Source organism: Chanos chanos, chromosome 7 (genome assembly GCF_902362185.1).
Source record: "Chanos chanos chromosome 7, fChaCha1.1, whole genome shotgun sequence".
In the NCBI taxonomy this organism is placed as follows: Eukaryota; Metazoa; Chordata; class Actinopteri; order Gonorynchiformes; family Chanidae; genus Chanos; species Chanos chanos.
In genome coordinates, this window is record NC_044501.1 from 35,990,586 (window position 1) to 36,013,075 (window position 22,490).

A 22,490-nucleotide genomic window follows, 5' to 3' on the forward strand; every position below is an offset into this window, starting at 1 on the left:
CTCACACAAGAAATTAAAAATAAAAAAATTGACATTGACATTGAGAAGTTGTATTCTCTCACAAATCTAACATCCCCTTGCAGACATTGCATCAAATTATATCATTAGTTGTATGCTGTGTAAACCCCTTTCTGAATAAATTACTGAGTAGATCCTCAAAGACAGTTAATTTAGACTCATGCAAAAATATGTAGAGGAACCCGATCTTTATTTTGGTGTTTGTACACACATATGAGAATATGGAACTTCTGCCAAAACTCTGTCAGCTTGGTACGCATCCCACATTGTGCTGTTCACCGGAGCCAAATATGCAAATACAGCCACTGATCAAAGAGAGAGAGAGATCAAGACTTTAAATGGGATACAGCTGTCTCACTGAGTCAAAGTGTTTTAACAAATGTGTTTCATCTTAAAAACTCTCACATCTTATTTTTCACAGTCATCTTTCACACTCAAAACGCAAAAACCCACATAATAGAATAATCAATTTCCTGCCAACAGAGATTAGTGGAGAAAGCAACTTTTTCTAAAACTACATATTTCAGAGACAGCTCTCAGACAGACGTATTTTATCAGACAGCTCTTTACACTTAAATCAAGCCCTAATTAAATCGAGGAGAATATAACCAGATCCAGGCACAAGTGTAAGCATTATCACCTTATGGAACGTGGAAAGAACAGTATAATATGGATAGGGGTGTGGGATTAATTCGCTATGTAAACATCAAGCATCAGGTACACAGTCATTGTAGAAAATCTGGAAGTTCTTGTCCACTTCCATCCTACCCTTGAGGAACTTCTCAAGGTTCTTTATGGGAACCTCCACCACATGGTTGCTGACGCGGTCATTCAAGGCGTAGGCGCCGAAGACGGGAAACTTGTAACGCTCAGAGTAGGGTGCGTTATGGTCGAAGTCGGTGCAGCAGTAGGCTGTCCACATGTACTCAGGAATAGCCACGCGGTCTGTGTTGTCACGCCGGATCATGTTGCCCGCCGTGGTGACCCCCGAGATCATGAAGGCCGTGCCCCGGCAGTAGTTGTTTAGTCGCTTGCGGATCAGCTCCTTGTGTTCGGCCCACGGCCCTATGCTGAACTCGCGGATCTGTGGCACCACGTTGGTCAGGGTGTAAGTGGCGGCCTTGTCTGTGGGGTCGGACTGATGCTCGTCGGGGCACAGGAGGCCTCGCTCGTACTGGACCACGTCAGTGTAATCCTCCAGCACGGCCTGTGTGTCCTCAAAGTTCCTGTGCATGAGAGATGACTGGGGGAAGGGTTCCATGTTACTGCCGCCTTTCTCAGATGCTAGCTGGGTGTAGGGAAAGAATGAGGCAGAGAGAGAGAGAGAGAGAGAGAGAGAGAGAGAGAGAGAGAGACGTAAGGGATGATTCAGAGGTGTGAAAAGAGAAGGCTGGAGTTTAAAATAAAAGATGAGTACAACTTTGAAAAAGAAAAATGGAAGAGACAATGAAATAGTATTAAAATGACTAAGCATCTTCAGTAAAAACACTTTTATTTTTCATTTTTGTTTGTTTAGGTTATTCAGTTTCAAACCCCAAAGTCTAAAGAGTACATTGTTTTGTGATAAATGTAGTAAATACTAAGGGAGTTATGTATGGCATTAAAAATTGTCCAGAGTGTATAATTAATTCAAATGGAATGGTGCACTCTGCCTAAAAGTTGATGCAACTTTTAGTCCATTAATTAAGCACCATATCTCCTACACATTACGCTTCCCCTTGACGAACGTTAATGCATGTCATAAAATACACTCTAATGATTTGCATAAACAAATTCTCCCTTTCAGTAGCTCGACGTGTAAGAATTTATTCAACGCTTACTCCGCAGAAAAAAAAATGTGATTTTACCAGACGTTAGAGCTGAAATACAGAGTCTTTTTTTTTTTTTTACCATACATACTGACCTGGGGTTCAAACATCCAGGGGAAATCTACTCGCTTGTCCCCGTCGGATTTCTTGAAGGTGTACGCGGAGTAAATAGGGATATGCCTCTTGGGGTCGTACAAAGTCACAAAGTGTGGCCTGTCCTCGTATCGCTGGCAGATTTTCTTCAGGCTTCTGCTGAGATAGCCTCGGGGTGGGGTGCCCATGTACAGGTAGTCTTTGCAGCGTTCAACGTGGTTGAAGTCATCCACAACACTGGCTTCCACCACCACCACCACCACGGCCAAATACACGAGCTGCCAAGACAAACCCAGAGACACAGCAAAGCGCTCAAGAGAGTGCTTCATGATGAGTCAATCTTCTTAAACGTTCCCTGTGCCAAAACGTTCTTTTTGGTGTCACACTCTTTCCAAAGTGTGTCTCCACTATAAGTCCCTTTACTAAAACTAAAACCTTCAAGTCCCTGCTTCTCTCGCTCTCTCTATATCTTTCTGCTTCACTTCACAGGCGGAGAAAGAATACGTCGTGTTAGGTTAGTGCATAGTGCAAACTATATGCAAATGAGGTGGCTAGTTTGATTGCCCAGTGCTTTACCCATGAGTGGATGGATGTGGAGTCTTTCACAAACCTATCAGTAAAAGTTCTTAGAGGCCTTTTATACATCCTCAGGCTTTTGAAAGTCAGGAGAGACGCATTTGAAAGCCTTTCTGATCTAATGGACTGATATGACACCTTGTGTTATTAGCACTGTCATGCTCAAAGATTTTGGCTTTTGTCAGGGAAAGGCAGACTCCCACCTATGTCCCGTCTTGTGAAAAGAGATGTGTATGAGAAATTTTGGAGGGGGGGGGGGCATGACTGATGACTGGTATCCTGTTAAGCATCTTTTTGAAAAGCGTGATATATATAAATAAAATCAAATTGGATTGGACACTAACATCTCTGGTGCCACCTGTGAATCTCATGATTTTTTTCACATTGAACCGTTTATAAATGTATTTGGTTCATTATGAAAAAAAAATTCTCTAAATTTTGGTCACGGCCATAAATAATTTAGTTAGTTAATGGGTTGTGAAATTGTTTCTTTGATACCGAATACACTCTGAATTTTATGTGTACTTCAACCGTCAATAACTGACATTTTAGACTGATTATAGGGCAATATTCAATTTAAGGGCTCTTGAAATGAATTTAATAACTACAGGATTCTTGGAGTTGAAAGAAGATCACTTACTAATGAGTACCTCATAATGAATGGAGAGGAGTACTATTGGCACAAGCATGTTCGATTATTGCGGTAATAAACCACCAGCTCTGTGTGACTATGAAGTTCAGAGGCCGTAGCTGGGAGAATATTGCAGGCGTTAGAAACTGCATTTGAATAACCTAATACTAAACCCCATGAACCATTTGAATAATATTGACAATGAACTCAAAACTAGGAGAGGATGACTAGAGGCAAGAATAACAGGACACAACTGAACTTTATTAGAGAAGATGAAGGTCGGGGACATTGATCACTTCATTACAAATATCACACATCAGAATTTTAACAAAAACTGAGAACCAGAAACATCATAACCTGAAATGCATATTTACTTTTCCTTGTATATTAAAAACACCAGATAAATTACACTTATAGATTAATACAAATAAATTATTCATGACTGAACTGGAAGGAATGGACTGTAAACAGAGAGAGTGGCGAGGGGGGAGGGGGGTGCAGTTCTACAAGAATAAGAATGAGAAACCAGGACAGTGTCATCAGAGCTAAGATAAAGCCGACCCCGGGGGCACGCAATCGTCTACAAAAATCTGAAAGTTCTTATCGGCAAAGGTCGACTTCTTGAGGAACTCCTCGAGTTTTTTGACTGACAGCTCCATGATCTGGTTGTTTTCCTTCTCGTTTAAAGCATAGTGGGCAAAGGCAGGGAACTTGTAACGCTCGCTGTATGGAGCGTTGTGGTCGTAGTTGATGCAGCAATACGCAGACCACACGTAGGTCGGAACGGCCACGCGGTCGATGTTATGTCGGCGGATCATGTTGCCCGACGTCGTGATACCGGTCACTACGTACGCCGCGCCACGGCAGTAGTTGTTGAGTCGACGGCGTATCACGTGCTCTTGGCTCTTCCAGGGGCCTGTGCTGAATTCCCGGATCAGGGGCACCACGTTGGTCAGGGCGTAGGTGGCTGCTTTGTCGTCGGGTTCGTCTTGGTGCTCGTCTGGATTCAGCTGGCTGCGCTCGTATAGCACAGCGTTGGAATAGTCCTCCAGCACCGCCTGAGCATCCTCGAAGTTCTGGTGCATGTAGCCACGTGGAAACTGCTGCATTTCCCCAGTGTCCGATGTGGTGGACAGCTGCTCTTAACAAAAATAAAACAAGAGACGGAAATAACAGCAAACTGAGAAACGCTGACTTACCTTAAAACTTAAAAGAGTAAAAATATTCAAAAGAAATGTTAAATGCATATGATTTTTGCACGAAGAAATACATAACTAATTAGATATACAGTCAATCAAAAATTGATTAGTAATTAGGACAGTTCTTACATTGAACAGTTCTTTACAGTATAATGGTGTCATGGTAAGATGTACAAAGCTCATGCATTAGATCAAGGATCACTGATGAAGAGATATGACTATGCACCTCATACAATGGCACCTTCGAAATATGGAATGATAACATGGAAGTCTAAAATGTGTGCAATTTCCACATCCTTAATCCATATTACTATCATTTCAATACTGCACGTACAGTAGCATTGAGAGCAACCTTGTCAAGAGAGTAATGAAGTGCAGATGTCACTCACCTGTGGCTCATACATCCAGGGGACGTCAACCCTCTTCTCTCCGTCCGAACGCTTGAAGGTGTAAGCCGAGTAAACGGGAACGTGACTGGTGGTGTCATACAGGGTTACATAACGAGGCTTGCTATTGTAGCGTTGGCAGATGATCGCCAGGGAGCGGTCCTCTAGGCCGATCGGCAATGTGCCCTTGTGCAGAAACTGCCGGCACTCGGGAGAAAGCGCGGGTTCCACCGTAGCCCATACCGGTGTCTCCGTAACCAAGATCAACATAACCGCAGTTAAAACCAAACGTTCTAGCTGAGTCCAAGCCATGGCAGAGAAAGCAAAAGAAACAAGAACAAGAAACAGACACTGTGAAACTAAGCTGAAATATTTCTTAGTTAAAATGCAGATGTCAGACACGGGCAGATCTGTCTGTTCCAGCGTCTCTCTGTATGTGAGTGTGCGTGAGTGAGAGTGTGTGTGTGTGTGGATACGCCTCACTGCTCCTATCTATTTGCTCTTACTTAGTATGCAGGTTAGGTGAAATGAGACACGTTCAAATGAGAGTTTCACTGGCCCTTAATCTAAAGCAAGCATGCAAAACTGGCCACGCACCTTTGGTCTCAGATGGTCCATGTACCATTGCTGCATTATGAGTGAGACAAGTAGCATAGGGTTGTGTGTGATGTCACTATCTGCTTGGAATGTTGCCTACTGAGACGTCAGTTATAACCTACTGCTGACTTCCAACGTTGGAAGTGTTGCAGAAACAGACAACACGGTTAAATGAGTAATACATATTGCTAGGTATGACAAGAAATTATCTGCCATTCACGTGCGCTTCAGTGACAGACTTATGAAATAAATGAATAATTATTGTTAATAATCCTTCACGATTACTGTAATACAAAAAAAAGACACATCTGTAAATGAGACTTCCATTTTAGAGAACATTTGAAAACTTTATTCTGTGTTCAAAATTCAAAGAATTTCTAGTAATGAATAACTTCACAGTAGCTAAGACAGGCTCATTTTTTTACATTCAGAGTATGAAAATAAAACAGTCACAGTTTGAAAATAAAATATTTTGTGGACACATTTTTTAATTGAGACTTTATTAAAAGAGGTAAGAATTCAAGAGTGGAGTTTTGCACCAAAGATATTAAAACGACATCGACTAATTCCTTTCCTCGTGTCCGTGTAATTTTTATGTTATGATTCTCCAACACAGTTGCCATCAAACAGCTGAAAGTTTTGATCTACAGGCATTTCTGTCTTGACCAGGGCTTCCAGACTCTTAGACGAAACCTCACTGACGAAATTATCGTAAACTTCATTGAGCCCATAGGCAGCATATGAGGGAAATTTATAACGTAAACTGTAAGGCATACCAGGGTCAAAGTCTGGGCAGCAATAAGCCAACCAGACGTGTTTTGGGACAGTCAGTCCGCGGGCGTTTGGCCTGAGAAGGGTACGTCCAGTGGTGGTTATGCCAGAGATTACGTACGCCGTGCTGCGACAGTAGATATTGAGGCGCTGGCGAATGGTGTCCAGGTAAGGATCCCAGTGATTTTGGAGGAAGTCCTTGGCCATTGGCACTACGTTGGTCAGGGTGTAAGTGGCTGCCTTGGCCGCTGGGCTAGACTGGTGCTGGTCGGGGTTGAGCTGGCCGCGCTCATAAGCCACAGCGTTTGTATAGTCAGCTAGCACGGCCTGACTCTCCTCCAATCGCTGATCAGCTCCTGCAGGAGGGAAGGGCTGCATATTACCCGTCTCAGATGCTCTGAAGAGCTTGGAGAAGAAATGAGACACCGTGAAGTAGATAGATAGATAGAGATAGAGAGAGAGAGAGAAAGAAATGGAGACGGAAAATTTTAATGGAAAAGCTGTTTTTCCAAGGGCTATAAAAATACAAAGTAGAGATATTATAAATAATGATTGGTGAGAATATCAGCAGGTGAACAGAAGGTCATTTAATTTTATTGCCCCCAGCACCTCTGCCTGCGTCTTTCATCTTTCATCCTTCATAGTTCAGATGTTTCTGCCACAGCAGAAAAGTGCAGCTACCTCCAATTTCTATTTTTAACATTTTCGATGATAAATTGTAAAAATTCCAGAATGTGTCACTGTATTCAGCATGGAGCTAAGTTAAAGTGCGTTAAGCCTTTGAGAAACCCGTAAACACAGCCCACCTGCGGTTCATACATCCAAGGAAACATATTCATCTTCATGCCATCAGAGCCTCTGAAGATGTATGCAGAATAAAAAGGCATACGGCGAGTTTGGTCGTACAGGGTGGCGTACATCGGCTGACCACGGTAAAGTTGGCAGACTGGACGAAGACCCTGTGCCCTCGCTCCTCTCGGAGCCATCTGCCTGTAGAAGAAGTGGGCGCAGCTCCTGAAGGAGGGATCAATGCTGGAGTGTATGGAGACAAAAAAGAAGGAGAGGGTCAGCAGGATCGAGGAGAAGGACATGGCTAACATCTCATGCGTTCTCATTCTCAAGTACTGCCCTGCTCTAGAGATAGAGAGAGAGAGAGAGAGAGAGAGAGAGAGAGAGAAAGAGAGAGGGAGAGAGGGGAGGGAGAGAACGCACGTGGAGGAGGAGTCTAGAAGGCGAATTATGTCATTATCGTGCTGTGGGGTTTGTCCCCACTTACACAGTTATACAGAGCTTATACACAGTTTATAGGTTGTCCAAAAGTTTTTTTTCAGTTAAAATCACGATTACTGGAAACTTAATCTCGTCACAGGGTAAAAGCAGAGTGTGTTTGAACAAATAAATATGTTTCATACTACCCATGTTATTCAGTTATTCTTCCAAACAGTTGATTGCAAATTTCATGTGAATATATTATATCTATTCATGAATGATATCTCCATTAATTGAAATTCACATACAGTGAAAGGCTGGACTGAGAAGCACAGAAGTGTAGTGTGCTGCTTGGGAAGATAAAGATGTAAATGACCAACTAAGAGAGACAAAGTTTTACAAAGTGACAAAGTCTTTATTCACTGTGAGAAGTGCAAGAACAGGCATAGTTCAAAACTGGTCTTAAACATCAATAATGGATGCTACTCACTGAAACAAAAAAACTTTGTGGTGAATACTGTGTAGTAACCCTTTGACATATTTGTTTTAAAACACTTTTAAAAAATTAAAAAAAAAAACCTTAATGTCTCTTTGGTTCAACTGCTTTTTTATGTTCTCTAGGCATCATCATTTCAAAGGAAGCACACACACACACACACACACATACACACGTGCACGCACACACACACACACACACACACACACACAAGCACACACACACACACACAAATACAGAGGTTATTTCTTTCTCCTCTTCTTCTTTTTCTTGATGATGTTTTCTGAGACGCAGTCCTTGTGGAATATGCCTACATTTTTGTCTATGTCTATTTGATTTCTCAGGAGTTTCTCCAGTGTTTTCAGAGGCACCTCCACAACATTGTGTCCCACCAGCTCATTCAGGCCATAGGCCGCATAGCTGGGGAACATGTAACGCACCTCGTACGGAGAGTTACGGTCGTACCTGGGGCAGCAATAGGCTGACCACAGGTATTTGGGGATAGCTATTCGGTCCTCGTTCCCTCTCCGAATTGCTGTCCCTGAAACAGTCACCCCGGTGACCACATAGGCGGCGCCCCGGCAGAAGTTGTTTAAACGGCGACGCACGGACTCTAGGTAGGCGGCCCACGAGCCCTCCAGGAAGTCGGTGATCTGCGGCACTACGTTGGTGAGGGTATAGGTGGCCGCTTTGTCCTGGCTGTCAGCCTGGTGCTGATCTGGGTTCAGTGGGCTGCGTTCGTACTCCACGGCATCCACGTAGTCCGCCAGCAGGGCCTGGCTCTCCTCGATCAGGGGGTCAGTGTCATCGCTAGGGGGCAGGGCTCTCATGTTTCCGCTCTCCTCCTGAAAGGCCAACTGTGGGATTTTTAATTGCTGTAATGCTTTTGCTTTGTGTAAAAAAAACAAACAGACTTAATAATTTAATGCATGTAGTTTTATAGAGTATATTTGTCACACATAGTCTGCTGTTGACTGTATTTTCTACTTTCTGTGCAAAACATGTATTTGCTTGAGCAGAGAAGTTTGAGCAGAGAAAATAATCATTTCATTGACAAGTCAATGAAAAACAATAAATTCACCTCTCTGTACTGTCCTAGCGACCTGTTAAGTATACAATCAAATACAATCTAGTCTATACCTGTGGTTCGAACATCCATGGGGTGTCCATTCTCCTCTGCCCATCCGACTTTTTAAAAGTGTAAGCAGAGTAGAGTGCCAGGCGACGGCTGCCATCGTACAGTGTGGCATAACGTGGCTTGTCGCCGTAGCGCTGGCAAATCCTCTTCAGGTTGCCCCCCCGGATGCCCGCGGGCGCCGTTCGCATGTAGAAAAACTGGCTGCATTCCTTGAAACTGTCTGACACTGTAGCAACACTCACACAAATGCCTGTCAGCAGGAGAAGAGCTGAGACATAAACTTTAAGTAGATGCATCAGAGCCAGGCAGCTAAAAAACGGAACAAGACACAGATGATAGTGATTGTAATTATTGCAGAAATAATTATTATTGCAAAAATATTGCAAAAAAAGTGGTCAGCGTTTTAGAGAATAATTAGTAGCACAGTGGTTAATCTAACTGTCTTCCTTTGTGCTCAGAAAGAGTATGAAAATGATAAGGGTGAAAAGCTCCATTATGCAAATAAGCAGGACCATGGAGTCTTTTCATTGGCTAGGTTCTTAACCAATGGACTGTTGTATGGACAAGGAGATATGTAATTTTGAATCTTTCATCTTAACAATATTAGAAGAGCACTATTTGAATACTGTACTCTGATTTCAATATTTGAAAACATCTTTAAAAAAAAAATGAATAAAACTGTTCAAAGTGTATGGTGAACGACTGTGCTGTTGCAAAGGTGTATAAAGCAGTGTTACTCTTGCCGGAACTGACTGTGAGAATGAGTAGCCTGTTGCGTAGTGACCACGGACAAGAGCCAACACACGAGACAAATTATAATGGGCCATCTATTTTGTCTCAAATGCTGGCTCTTACCGTCCTTCTGAGAATACGTGTCTTAGCACACCACATGACCCAAACAAACGCTATAAAAGAATAAAGAGAAAACGAGGCACACGCTTGGTACGTTTATGAGAGGAGAATCGCACATCAGCAAAAATAACCTTGATGTTTGTCTTGGGCTCTTGCCGGTGTCACAACTTCCTGACATATACTTCCATCTAGTGCGAAAAAGCAAAATTGCATTGAATAATCGAGTTGTTTGCCAACACTAAAAACTGAATCATAGTCGATCCTCAGACACAGAACAGATCAGATTTTCGCCTACACTTTAAAAGCCAAATGGTTTGGCGGCATCGACGAGAGACAGAATTAACAGTTTAGTGTATGTCAGTGTCATCAAGTCTATCATAAAATCAAACGCTGCAAAAAAACATCCACAAATAAAAAAGTCCAAACATACCACATCCTTCTGCATAGCCTTTTGAATTTACTTAACTCTAGGACAGGCATTCTGACAAAAACGTTTATTTCTTATGTCGAAACGTCGAAGAAAGTTTTTTTTAATGAAATGTTGCATTTTGCTTTAACTTGTTTGAAACACATTCAACAAAATTCAGATACTAACAAATATATAAAAACTATGTCATTTGTCTTAAATGTTGGCATCCATGTTGACTCTTAACCTATATAGTGTAAAACTGACACTTAAAAAGTGAACTTTTTTCGTGTCGCGTGTGACATCCCGTAAAAACGCATGTAGGCTCTTTCGATTTGTCAAATACAAAACCTAGAAATGGTACAGAATCTCATTCAAACTATATGACGTCAGATTCAGCATGAGAATGGCAGTGATTTGGGTAAACTCAAGCTTGCGGCAGTTCTTTCGGAAACAAACAAGATAGTTTCGTGGAAATGCGTTAGTTTCCCTTGAGCATGAAACGAAACTTGGCTTTCCAAGGATCAAACCATCAGGACACGAAAATATTGACTTCACACTTTAAAGTCTTACGTGTAGTTTTCAATGTCGATCCTTGAATAAAATAATTCCAGAGTGTAAAGTTCGAACAAATATCGTAGCATTCTTCGTTGAAGTGATTAAATGATATATCATCCATCTTAGTATTTTACAGTGGTACTGTCCACACACAGGCGCTTTATAACGGAACAGCATGCGCAAAACTAGAATCAGATAAGATGATGAAGCTTCTCATGTGGATGAAATCTGTAAGTGGCCTTAACTATTTATCAAAACTGTGTTGACTATTATGTGGCACAGTTTCATATTTCGTGTGATTATTTGATTGTAATGTCATTAAAACCACATTATGTTTAGCATAAAATCTTTAAATTAGGTTCAGGTGGCTATGACGATTTTTTATCTAGGCCTAGTGCGATAGTTTCAGGACACACCGTGTATGTATTAACGCAACAAACACAATTTTTTTTTGGTTCAGTTCACATTTACAAACTGCCTTTGTTGAGGATGGCAAGACTACCCATAATATATACTCTAATATTATTAATTTCATATGTCTCAGATAATCGAACCTGCTGAATGGTTTGGTGAAATTACCCTTATGACAGCTACTTTGCGAAGTCAGCGCATGCGATATACAATACTTTGTAAAAGTTCCAATGTAATTGGTTGTTACAGGAAATGAAAATTTTATGTATGGCTCTAATGATATCAAGGTGTGGTGAACTTGGACGCCCACAAGGGTGTGCCACTCACTCAGCTAAATTTCCCTGTGATAAATGAGGGAGGTGGGCGGCACAGTGGTGCAGTGGTTAGCGCCGTAGACATGTATTTCAGGCGAATTGGAGATACTAAAGTTGCCCTTAGGTGTGTATGCGTTTGTCTGTGTGTCCCTGCCTTTTGCCCAATGAGCCCTTGTCAGGGCCGGTGAGGCCTGGTTAGTTGAGGACCCAAAAGCAGACTGAGCACAGAGTAAGTTTTTAGTTGGAGTTTTAATAATTACAGTGATTTCCAGAAACCCAAAAGACAGTGGTCTCAGAAGGGCAAAGACAGGCAGAGGACAAAACAGGCAATGGTCCAATGGAAAAAGGCAAAAACTCTTCTTACAAAAACAGGCAATGATCCTAAGGCAAAAAGCAAAAACTCTTCTTACAGAAACAGGCAATGATCCTAGGCAAAAGGCAAAAGGCAAAATCTTTCTTCCAAAAACAGGCGATCAAACACATGAAACAGGAAAGAAGGCTAGATAATTTGGCAACAGGAGTGGAAACAGACAGGGCTTAAATGCAGTAGCTTGTTAATGAAATGGGCAGCAGGTGAACAGAGACCGGGCAGGGAACAGGGTAAGACATGGACTGGAACATACAGAAACAGGCAGACAAGACATCCAGGACACAAGGAAAACAAGGACTAGGATCTAGGAGAGCGGGACTGGACTGTGACAGCCCTGGCATAGGCACCCAGCACCCCGCCAATGGGACAGTGTTAAAGATAGGAGTAGAATAAGACAGAAACTTCTGCTTTATTTGCAATTAATTTTAACATCTTATTTGCACAGTAGTAGGATTTAAGTTTTGGATTCATCTTTCAGGTTTATTGGTAACACTTTTCCTCAGTTCCTCAGCTAGCAAGAATCAGTCAATTGTAGTGAACCAAGGCCCTAACCGTGACAATATGGACAATTCCTCGGATGATGAGGTAAGTGGAACTTTCTTTAAATACATTTTCTGGTAAGTGCACAAGTGAGTATCATGTTGTTGAACATTATTTTTAATGAAGAAAAGGTGTCATAATGTAAGCAGAACTTCAGCATTTAATACTTTTAAAAATGCATAACTCTCTCACATGTTCAAAACTCACATTTTTGGGTTCAAGGTGTATGAAGATGCTTATAATGACGTTTGTGATGATGAAGGCGTGTGCACAAGCTCTGACCAATTAAATGAAAAGGAGGATATTGCCGTTGAAGGAGGTACTGAAACACAATTCGCTATATGATTTTTCACATATAATTTATCATGTAATTTACACAAATGTTTTATTACCCACATAACAAATGGCTACTGCACCAGATCCATCCCAAATGTAGCACAGCATCTGGGTCAGATCTGTAAAACTGATGTGATCTGGTGTGTTTTTGTACAGAGGGCCAATACCAGCCTGAGTGTGCTTTAATGATCAAATGCAAGCACAGGACAGAACTGGTGCAGCCCCACCTTTAATAATTCGGCCCAAGCCTTAGTGGCATAAACTCTTTTTCTTTCAGTCTCACAACAGCCCAGCTCTGCCCCAGACTCCACCATAAACACGACTGGTTTAGGCTTCTGCAATTCGCATTAAAGGGAGGGACTTTCCCATGTCTCCCCCAATACATGTGCTGTCATCTGTCCCAGAATCCACCATAAATACTGTTGCCATAGGTCTCTACTCACTACTAATCTAACCCCCACCAATGGGAGTGAAAGGGAGATGATTGCTCAACACTAACATAGCCGTGACTGACTAACTGAAGTTGTGAGGGAGACAATCCCTCGCTGAGTTCCCACCCCCGAACGCTGCCAGTTGTGCTGTTTGGACTTCCGGCCAAGCCAGAGGCAGAGACCCGGGGGTGAGCTGCTGTCCTCTGTGCTTCGCCGCCCAAGCGCCCTTACCTGCTTGTCCATTTCACATAATGTTTAATCCCACTCACGTGGACAACAGGCACAAATGTTGTGCAAGTTTTAATTCCAGGCATGAACAAACAACTGATTAAAGTTTAACGGCGCAATAGTGATCCGTTTGCGTACGGATGTCTGCTTCAAATGTTAAGAGTAAAAGAGGCCTTATTTGCAGATACAACCAAATTGTGGTCTGCTCATACTCACACTAAGACTGTTTAATATGGTTCAATATGCAGCACATTTACATACATTGAATTTTACATACTACAAAACATCTTACAAATTGAGCATATTGTTGGTGGATTTGGAGTACATTCGTTTCACATTAGCATTCTGCTGAGCTGGACCCAGAGCACATTTGTTGTACATTGGCATGTGCTGATGTAGAATGAGTGTCCTCTGGTTCTGCAGAGTGATCCAAAACAGCAGTGTCATTATGGCTCTGCAGACCAGCTCCAGCACAGATGCTTAGCATGGGTGTCACTGTCTCCCAGATTTGTGGAGACACATGTGACAGACAGTAGACTTGAACATGGTTGTGGAAACTGCTGGTGAGAAAGAGGCCTTTTTGCAGAGTTTCTGAATGTCCCTGTTGTCCTGTGTTGTCTAGAATGACGCAAAGGTGTCTGATATATAAGATCCATGAGGCAGCCTCTCTAGTGATGGTTACAGTAATGGCAGCATAGGAAGTTGACCTGGCTGTAAACAGGGGACTGACTTTTACAATCTTTTTACAGACTTTTACAACCACTGATTGTCAATCCATGATGCAAAGCCAGTCACTCATCAAAATTATTGATTATTGACAGTCTGCAGGTAGGGCACAGTTGGGCTTAAAACCAAGAATCCCAGGGAGAGAATGCATGTCTGCACTATCAGTCAGTGCCTTAATCAGGGGTCACATTTAGGGGCTGGGAACAGCCAGTTAGACTTTAATGAATATCACTCACTCACTCACTCCCTATCTAAGCCGCTTATCCTGATTAGGGTCGCGGGGGGTGCTGGAGCTTATCCCAGCGCTCATAGGGCGAAAGGCGGGGAAGCACCCTGGACAGGTCGCCAGTCCATCTTAATGAATATCAGATTACGATAAATGCTGTGTTTCTGGCAACAACTAGTCTTTTAGAAAGACAGTTAACCTGAGCATACTCCTAAGGTGGTAGTAGTTTAGTACTAAGGTAAACAGACCAGTTAGCCTGGAGTTGTGGGACTGATTCCTGAGCTTGATAGAATAATGGCTGCTTGCCAATAAAGCGAGGCACAGAGTTGCTCCAGTGGTGTGTGAACTGCTGTGTACTCATAAATTGAATTGAATGGAATTGAATTGAACCAAGCTGAACTGAACTGAATTCCTAATGGAGTTAAACTGCTAAAACACATTTAATGAGCAAATAGTTTACAGTGAACTCAGGGGAGGATCACTAACACATGATAAAACTTTCTCTTGTTTAGATCTTTTTGTGAATGTATCAGGTCCTGTAATTTAAAGGTGTTAAAAACTGGGTTCACCAAATAAAAGTCTGCTGACGTGTTTATTTCTAACCAAGTAATGGTCATGTTCGTTCACAGCCATTGAAAATCAGACATTGCCTGTTAGAGTTAGAAATTTTACATCACTTCATTGTACAGCCTAATCACATTTAAGTGAAAGCTGAAAAAATGTAATCGTTTAATAAATATGCAAAACTTCTGAGATGTTCCATAGCTAATGGCCTATACGCTCTGAAATAGGGAAGTGAATCTCATGTTTGATTCAAGTTTGAATGATGTTTGAATGATCAGAATGGTGTATTGGTTAGAATTCAGGAAATGGAAGCTAAGGTTTGTAAGTCCAGTTCAGTGAGGCGTTAGGATGACATGAAGTCATTGGATACAGCAAATGAAGATGATGGAAGAAAAAGGCTGGGAATAGGATGAAAAATACAGGGGAGAATGTAAAAATAAAACAGCCTGGAAAGCTGTGGATATGTCTTCAACATGCTTAGGTTGTACTAGGGGTATGAAAATTGGTGTTTAAAATGGCATTGGTAGTGAAAGGAGAAAGAAAATTAAATATCATCCAAAGTGTAGTTCAAGCTTTAGGAGCCATCTTCTGGTAGGACACAGTTTTCATACCTTCTTTTTTTTCTTTTTCCCCCTGCAGTGGTTCCTGCACCAGGTGAAATTACAGTACAGTCAATCTCTGCCAACTCTGTGACTCTCATTTGGGACCCTCCTGACAATATAGACACTTTTGAATTGACTTACTCAACCGGAACCCTGACTATTTCAGACTCCAACATAGCAGAGTTGGAAAACTTGAATCCAGGGACAGAGTACACCTTCAGCATTGCCTCAGTCAGTCAGACTGGAGACCGGAGCAAAGACGTCACAGTAGCGGCGTGTACAAGTACTTACCTCACGTTTCTACTGGGAAGGAAAAAAATCCAGTACACAGTGTTGTATCTTTATAATTACTCATCATTTTGTTTTCCTTGTAGAACCTAACCCACCAGAAAAGATCAGAACTGAGGACATCAGAAGTACCTCGGTTACTCTTACTTGGGATGAACCAGCCACTGCCGTAAAGGAATACCATTTAACCTGTAATTGTGATAGACAGAATATTCAGGACAAAACAACAGAGCTCTGTACCATTACCTTCCACAACTTAAGACCTGGGACTCTATATTCCTTTCACATTGCCACTGTGCACAAAAATGGGAGTAAAAGTAAGGAAGCTGTGACATTTGCTCTGACAAGTAAGTGCATTTTCACTGAAAATATATTTATATGACTGATTTGAGGATGAAAGTTTTGTCACAATGAAAGGGTTGTTTTTTGAAGATGTTGTGAAAAACATTGCTGAATTAAAAACTGCTCATATACAAAATCCATCCATTTCACAATGTAAATAATATATTTATAACGATTCACATACATCCTCCTAACTGCATACTTTTTAATGATATTATACGATTGTATCATATCCGTCAAGTAGAAATTAGACACATATTTGGTTTATGCGAATATGAAGAAGATTCCTTCTCAAACTTAATTCTATGTTGAGCTTTTGCACTGAGCTGCTTGATGAGACATAAAACTTTTTTACATTTTTGTTAACGCGAATCCTGGACTCAGACTTTATTTACTGGCACGTTAATGTTTTTTATACCATATACACAACTAATAATAACTAAAACTGATTTTTCTTTACAACAGAAACCCACCTCAGCTGTTTCCTAAATGATCTAGGGTTACAGCAACACTACACTGACAAACTCTCTCTGAGCACTGTACTGCAGATTGATGAGAAGTCCATCACAGATGAACCAGCTCAGTCAGTATCAGATCTACCATGGTGTTTCCTGAAGAGGCTGATGATGGTGAATGTTACTGCTAGGAGTGTGAAATGTGTCTCATCAGTTGATGAGACAGCAGATTCATCTGTTTGGGACATCGAAAGTCTGGTAGTCCACCATGACACAACCCAGGTGGTAAATCCTTTAGACATTGTAACTGCTCTTTTTCTGTGCTCGGACAGTTTTCTTCAACAGGAAATTGCCTTGAAAATGTCTATGTGCCAGTTTTCTGTGCCATTGCTTCTGCCAAATTGTGACACACAACAGAGCACTTTCATGCTTTGGGCAATGAGAGATATTGTGAAAAAGTTTAGACCCCATTCACTAGAGGATCCTAGAGGATTTGTGGAGGAAAGAATTGTTGTCTCTAAACTGCCACTGGTATCTTTTGTAAGACTTGGTGAATGCAGCCTTTCCAAGTCACAAATCTTGAATAAGTTGCTTAGCAACCCTCAGCAATACCATGACACCTTTGTTCACCATGATATGGATTGTGGTGACAGCCCACGAAGGATATCAAATGGCTTGGTGGAAATCAGCTGGTATCTTCCATGTGGCAACAAAAACATTGACATCTTTCCAGAACCTGTGGCTGTGGCTAATTTAAGAGGTGATATCAGTACATTTGAGGCTCAATATTCTTTCCTGTGCCAGACCTCTGCAGCTGTTTTTGTGTTTTTTGACAATTTGGACACAAATTACAGGCTTCTGACCAATCAGCATGTTAAAGCACAACTGTTTTTAGTGGGTAACACACAGGACAAAGCATTCAACATGGAGATGTTGAAAAAAACTGTTTCTGAGATGAATCTAAAAAAATGCAATGTAATCCTGAGGACTAAACAGAACGATGCTGATTTTGTAAAAAATCTGCGTTCCACTGTGAGTGATGTAGTTAAGAATAGTCCATTGAAGATGCGACTGGAAGATATGGCCACAGTGGCTTTTGAGCTTGGAATCCATGTTGATGAGTATGGCAAAGAATGTCAGAATGCCAAAACAAATGCAGATGCAATCACATCAGTGATAAAGGACACAGGGGAATTTAAAGAACTTCAGCTGCCCTTACAGGGAAAGATATGGAGAGAGCTGTCTAAAGTAGAGAAAGAAGAATGCCGATTACGGAAAGCAGGGGAGCAGAATATCGAGACTTACAAAAGTGATCTTCAAACACAGAAGAGGAAACTTAGGCAAGAGCAGATTAACTGTGAAATGTCAGAGGCAATGACATGTTTCATTAGTGCACTATCAAGTCCAGGCTTGGAGAGATCCTATTTCTTAAAATGGATGAGGATGAATCTGGACAATCTCTCCCGCAAAAACCTCTCTGGCCTGCGAGAACTTTATAAAGAGAAATGTCAGGATTCTTCGGAAAACAAGGAAGTAATTGCCCAACTGGACAGACAGATCTCAAACAGTTCTTTGGGAACAGAACATTTCTTACGTGAAATGGGCCAGCTATATGAATCAGCTGTTTCTCTTCAAGAAAATGTCCAGTCACGACAGCAAATGATGCACTTACCTACACTCTGTGCTGAACTGTTGCTAGATGGTTTTCCACTTGAACTCGTGGATGGAGATGCATCTAATATACCTCTTAGGTGGGTTAGGGATGTTCTGTACCAGCTGAACGCTTTGGTGCAGCCTCACAATAAGATCTTGGTGGCGACAGTCTTAGGAGTCCAGAGCACAGGAAAGTCCACTCTCTTAAACACAATGTTTGGGGTGCAGTTTGCAGTTAGTAGTGGCAGATGCACTAGAGGAGCTTTCATGCTCCTTATTAAAGTTAAAGATGATCTAAAACAAGTTCTACACTGTGACTTTATAGTTATCATTGACACAGAAGGACTGAAGTCACCAGAGCTGGCTCAACTTGATGACAGCTATGAGCATGACAATGAGTTGGCCACACTTGTAGTTGGATTGAGTGATGTGACAATTATAAACATTGCTATGGAGAACTCCACAGAAATGAAAGACATTCTGCAGATTGTGGTTCATGCCTTTCTCAGGATGAAGGAAGTGGGCAAGAAACCCAAATGTCAGTTTGTGCATCAGAATGTGGCAGATGTCTCTGCACATGACAAGAACATGAGAGATCGCAAAATACTGTTGGAGCAGCTGAATGAGATGACACAGGCAGCAGCTAAGATGGAGAACAAGGAAGAGAATCGGAAATTCACTGATGTGATGGAATATGACCCAGAAACTGGTAACTGGTACATTCCTGGACTCTGGCATGGAAATCCTCCAATGGCACCAGTCAATGCTGGCTACAGTGAGGCTGTCTTTGAATTCAAGAAAAGCGTGGTAGAAGTTTTTGGAAAATGCAAGCATAACATATCAGGAAGCAACATACTGGAATTTATGGAATGGACAGGAAGTTTATGGAATGCAGTGAAATTTGAGAATTTCATTTTCAGTTTTAGAAACAGCATTGTGGCAGATGCATACATGAGGTTGTGCATGGAATTCAATAAATGGGAATGGGCATTCAAAAAGCACATGTATACATGGTTAACAAGTGCTGAAACCAGAGTGTCCAACTTTCAGATGATTATGATGGAATTTGGCATGTCAGACATGCAAGAGTTTCAGTTCAAACTGAAAAATGAAGCCATCACAGAGCTTGACAAGGGGGAAAAGATCATTCTGAAAAATTTAGTCAAATACTTTGAGCAAAAGGAGGGACATGTATATCTTGTAGAGAAGTACAAGGAAGACTTTGCAAACAGTGCCAAATGTCTAAGAAGAGATATGGAGAGCTCTGTCATTAGTAAACTGCACATAGCAATTGAAATCAGGAGGGGAATGAATAAGTTGGACACAATAAAGAAAACCCACACTGATACAATGGAGAAGAAAGTGTTGAAACTCCTTGAAAAATTCCACAAGCACAAGTCCAAAAAATCTGACCAGGAGCTTGAGAAAATATTTGAAGAAATGTGGCAGGAAACTGTAAATGAGCTCTCCTTTTCTGGATTGGAGAAAAGGAACATTGTGGGCACTGTCTTCAGTCAACTACGATCAAATTTGAAACAGAGAGGGAGCTTAGTGAATGAAAAACTCAGTGGAGTGAACCTGGATCAATTTGGAACCAAACCCTTTGTGGTTACCCCCAGCAATTTTTTTAAGAAATGTGTGCGCCACATTTACGTAGATGAACATACAAGAAACTTACAGGAGATGGCAGACAGTCTCATAGAAGAATGTCTTCAGTTTATTTCTGAGAAGGTTGGGGTTAAATCAGATTTTAATGATGGCTATATTCAAGAGATTCTACACCTGATTGACGAAAGGTTAACCAACAGCATCAGTCTTAGATTTACTAATGTATTCGAGATTGATCTTAAGCTACACATTTGTGGGCATGCTTCTAGAGAGTTCCAGAAAATGCACGAGTGTTTCATAGAAGAAAATGACCCACGCAGATGCCTTGACCAGTTCAAAGACAAGTATTGTGATGATTTCAAGGATTTGTTTAATGAACGTGACCAGTGTCAGAGGAAGGCGGCAGAATTTGCAAACCTCTGCCTTAGCCCTGCAGTAGAGGCTTTCATTTCAAGCTCTCTGGGCCCAGACATTGTTGAAGAAATGTTGCGGGGGAAGAATGCATTTCAGTTTAGCACTCGTGCCTTTTTCCAATACTCGATTTTGACTGAATTGCTCACTGAGAGCAAGTTTGAGAGCTATGTGAGGTACATTTGCTCCTATGAGCACTTCGTCAAAGAGTGGATATTAGGTAAAATTTTGGAGAATTTTTCAACAAGGCAGAAAATTTTTGAGCTAGAGGAACGTTATCTGAAATCAGTTATTAAAGAAATTATTGAAGCCATTACAGAAGCACAAAGAAAAACAGATGAACAGAGCAACATAAAGGAATTCATCCATCATATTTGCCTGGAGCTTAGAGAGAAGCTTGTCATTCCCAAGGATGCCCTGGAAACCATTGTTATTTTTAACAAGTCAAATTTGGAACAATTTTCCCATTGGCTCAAAGTGTCAGTACAGGAAATGGAGCAGTCCTTGAAAGCAAAGTTTTTGAACGGGGACATACAGGAGAAGCTGAAAAAACTTAAAATCAAACCACAGGATGAGCTCTTCAAGAGAGTGTTTGGCTGTGGGAAACAGTGTCCATTTTGCAAAGCACCATGTGAGGCAGGAGGTGAGGCCCATACAGATCACTGTGCTTCAATTCACAGACCAAAGGGTCTTGGCCGTTACAGATTTGAACGATCTGAGGTGTTAGTGACTGACATCTGTTCCTCAGCTGTGTTCAGTGAGACACAATTCAGGTGTTATGAGACAGAGTACAAGTATCATCCTTATAAGAAATACAGAGAGATCTTTCCCGATTGGCATATTCCTGCAGACCCCAGCATTGAAGCTTCAGACTACTGGAAGTATGTGATGGCACAATTCAACCAGCAATTTGCCAAAGAATACAATGCTTGTCCTGCAGACATTCCTACTGCCTGGAAAAGGATCACAACAGAACAGGCAAAAAAAAGCCTGAAGGAGTCATTCAGCATTCAGTAATCAGTGCTTCATTGCTATTTCCTTTGCAATGGTGAAAAAACAGAAGTAACTCCTTGATTGAAGTGTATACAAGACCAGTCTGCAAGACTACTATTGATAAGAGTGATGTAATGCTGATTTGTTGCAGAACCTTTCCAAAGGTTTCATTTGTCTAAAACAAATCATAAAAAAACATCCAGACAAATTTGACAAGTTTGGTTCAGTTTTCTGACAAGAATTTTTATGTCTGTGTGTAAAACTTGATTATGAAGCTTGAAAAAAAGTGTCCATGAGAATGTTTGTTGTGTGAAAAAAAAACTGTAGTTCTATTAGATATGTTGGGGAGAAGCTTATGAGAATGTTTAAGATGATAAAGATTTTTTTTAAATTGTATTTTAGTTTTCCATATGTAACATATGTATATGTAACAATGCAGAAAGCCTTGAAATTAATAGATCATTGATTCAGATGAAAAATGCAAAGATTTAAGCCTTTAATGGGTTTTCAGTGATTTGAAATATTTTATGTAATTCTGTAGAGATATGTGGGTTTGACTCTTACTAACGAAACATTAAACTAGGTGTATCATTATCTTTTGTGGAGCCAATATTAACTTTCCTTGTTTTTATCATGCTACTCATCTATTTTGTGTATTCATTTCAAAGCTATGAATGTTTCATATCCACCAAATGTAGTCTTATTAAAACTGTGTAAACATATAAGCACACTGGCTTTGAAAGTAACAAGTAAAACATTAATAAAATTAAATGATTGTCACCAAATATTTGTATTGTGTGTTGAATTTTTATCTTTTTACATCTTTATCTTTGTGTTTAAATAAACTTACCAGTTACTCCAACTGAAACTGATGATTTGTTCCAAAAACAAATCAGTTGAACACACTGAACAATGCCTTGGATTGTTCATTGTGATAGGAGGGTACAAGTTTTCGACTAAAAGCAAGCACCAAATAAGCACCACATGTAAATAGTTTTGATTTAATGTTAGTATACATGCCATTGTCTGTGTAAGTTAACGCAGAGTAGGGACATTCAATTAAAATGCCAAGAGGTCCAGTCACTCAAATTTCCTGCCCAACAAAACGCCAAACTATCGTAATATCTAATGTGTACTACTTCTGGGACCTGTGTCTAGTGCTTGTATGATCTTCTAGCTGCTAGTGTAGCCGGCAGTTGTGCAGCAGTCATTTGCATCCACATGAGCCTCTGTCATGAATTCTCTTCACAGGCA

General features: G+C 41.1%; 5 protein-coding genes across 5 annotated transcripts; 1 reads left to right on the forward strand and 4 right to left on the reverse strand.

Moving 5' to 3' along the window:
* Positions 1 to 724: 724 nt before the first annotated feature.
* On the reverse strand, positions 725 to 2,248 carry LOC115816289 (endonuclease domain-containing 1 protein-like). The gene is made up of 2 exons (XM_030779251.1): positions 1,922 to 2,248; positions 725 to 1,306 (listed from the first exon to the last, which is right to left on the reverse strand). Exons 1-2 carry the CDS (start codon positions 2,246 to 2,248, stop codon positions 725 to 727), a joined length of 909 nt encoding a protein of 302 aa, XP_030635111.1.
* Positions 2,249 to 3,671: 1,423 nt separating this feature from the next.
* LOC115816290 (endonuclease domain-containing 1 protein-like) lies at positions 3,672 to 4,981 on the reverse strand. Its single transcript, XM_030779252.1, has 2 exons — positions 4,715 to 4,981; positions 3,672 to 4,262 (listed from the first exon to the last, which is right to left on the reverse strand). The coding sequence occupies exons 1-2, from the start codon at positions 4,979 to 4,981 to the stop codon at positions 3,672 to 3,674; spliced, it is 858 nt and encodes a 285-aa protein (XP_030635112.1).
* Positions 4,982 to 5,905: 924 nt separating this feature from the next.
* LOC115816292 (endonuclease domain-containing 1 protein-like) lies at positions 5,906 to 7,170 on the reverse strand. Its single transcript, XM_030779253.1, has 2 exons — positions 6,886 to 7,170; positions 5,906 to 6,484 (listed from the first exon to the last, which is right to left on the reverse strand). Exons 1-2 carry the CDS (start codon positions 7,168 to 7,170, stop codon positions 5,906 to 5,908), a joined length of 864 nt encoding a protein of 287 aa, XP_030635113.1.
* A 407-nt stretch (positions 7,171 to 7,577) lies between these two features.
* On the reverse strand, positions 7,578 to 9,218 carry LOC115816293 (endonuclease domain-containing 1 protein-like). Its single transcript, XM_030779254.1, has 3 exons — positions 8,925 to 9,218; positions 8,099 to 8,641; positions 7,578 to 7,667 (listed from the first exon to the last, which is right to left on the reverse strand). Exons 1-3 carry the CDS (start codon positions 9,216 to 9,218, stop codon positions 7,578 to 7,580), a joined length of 927 nt encoding a protein of 308 aa, XP_030635114.1.
* Positions 9,219 to 12,317: 3,099 nt separating this feature from the next.
* Positions 12,318 to 21,260, forward strand: LOC115817564 (interferon-induced very large GTPase 1). Its single transcript, XM_030780888.1, has 5 exons — positions 12,318 to 12,418; positions 12,596 to 12,692; positions 15,524 to 15,769; positions 15,861 to 16,121; positions 16,582 to 21,260. Exons 1-5 carry the CDS (start codon positions 12,395 to 12,397, stop codon positions 21,258 to 21,260), a joined length of 5,307 nt encoding a protein of 1,768 aa, XP_030636748.1. The 5' UTR covers positions 12,318 to 12,394.
* Positions 21,261 to 22,490: the final 1,230 nt, after the last annotated feature.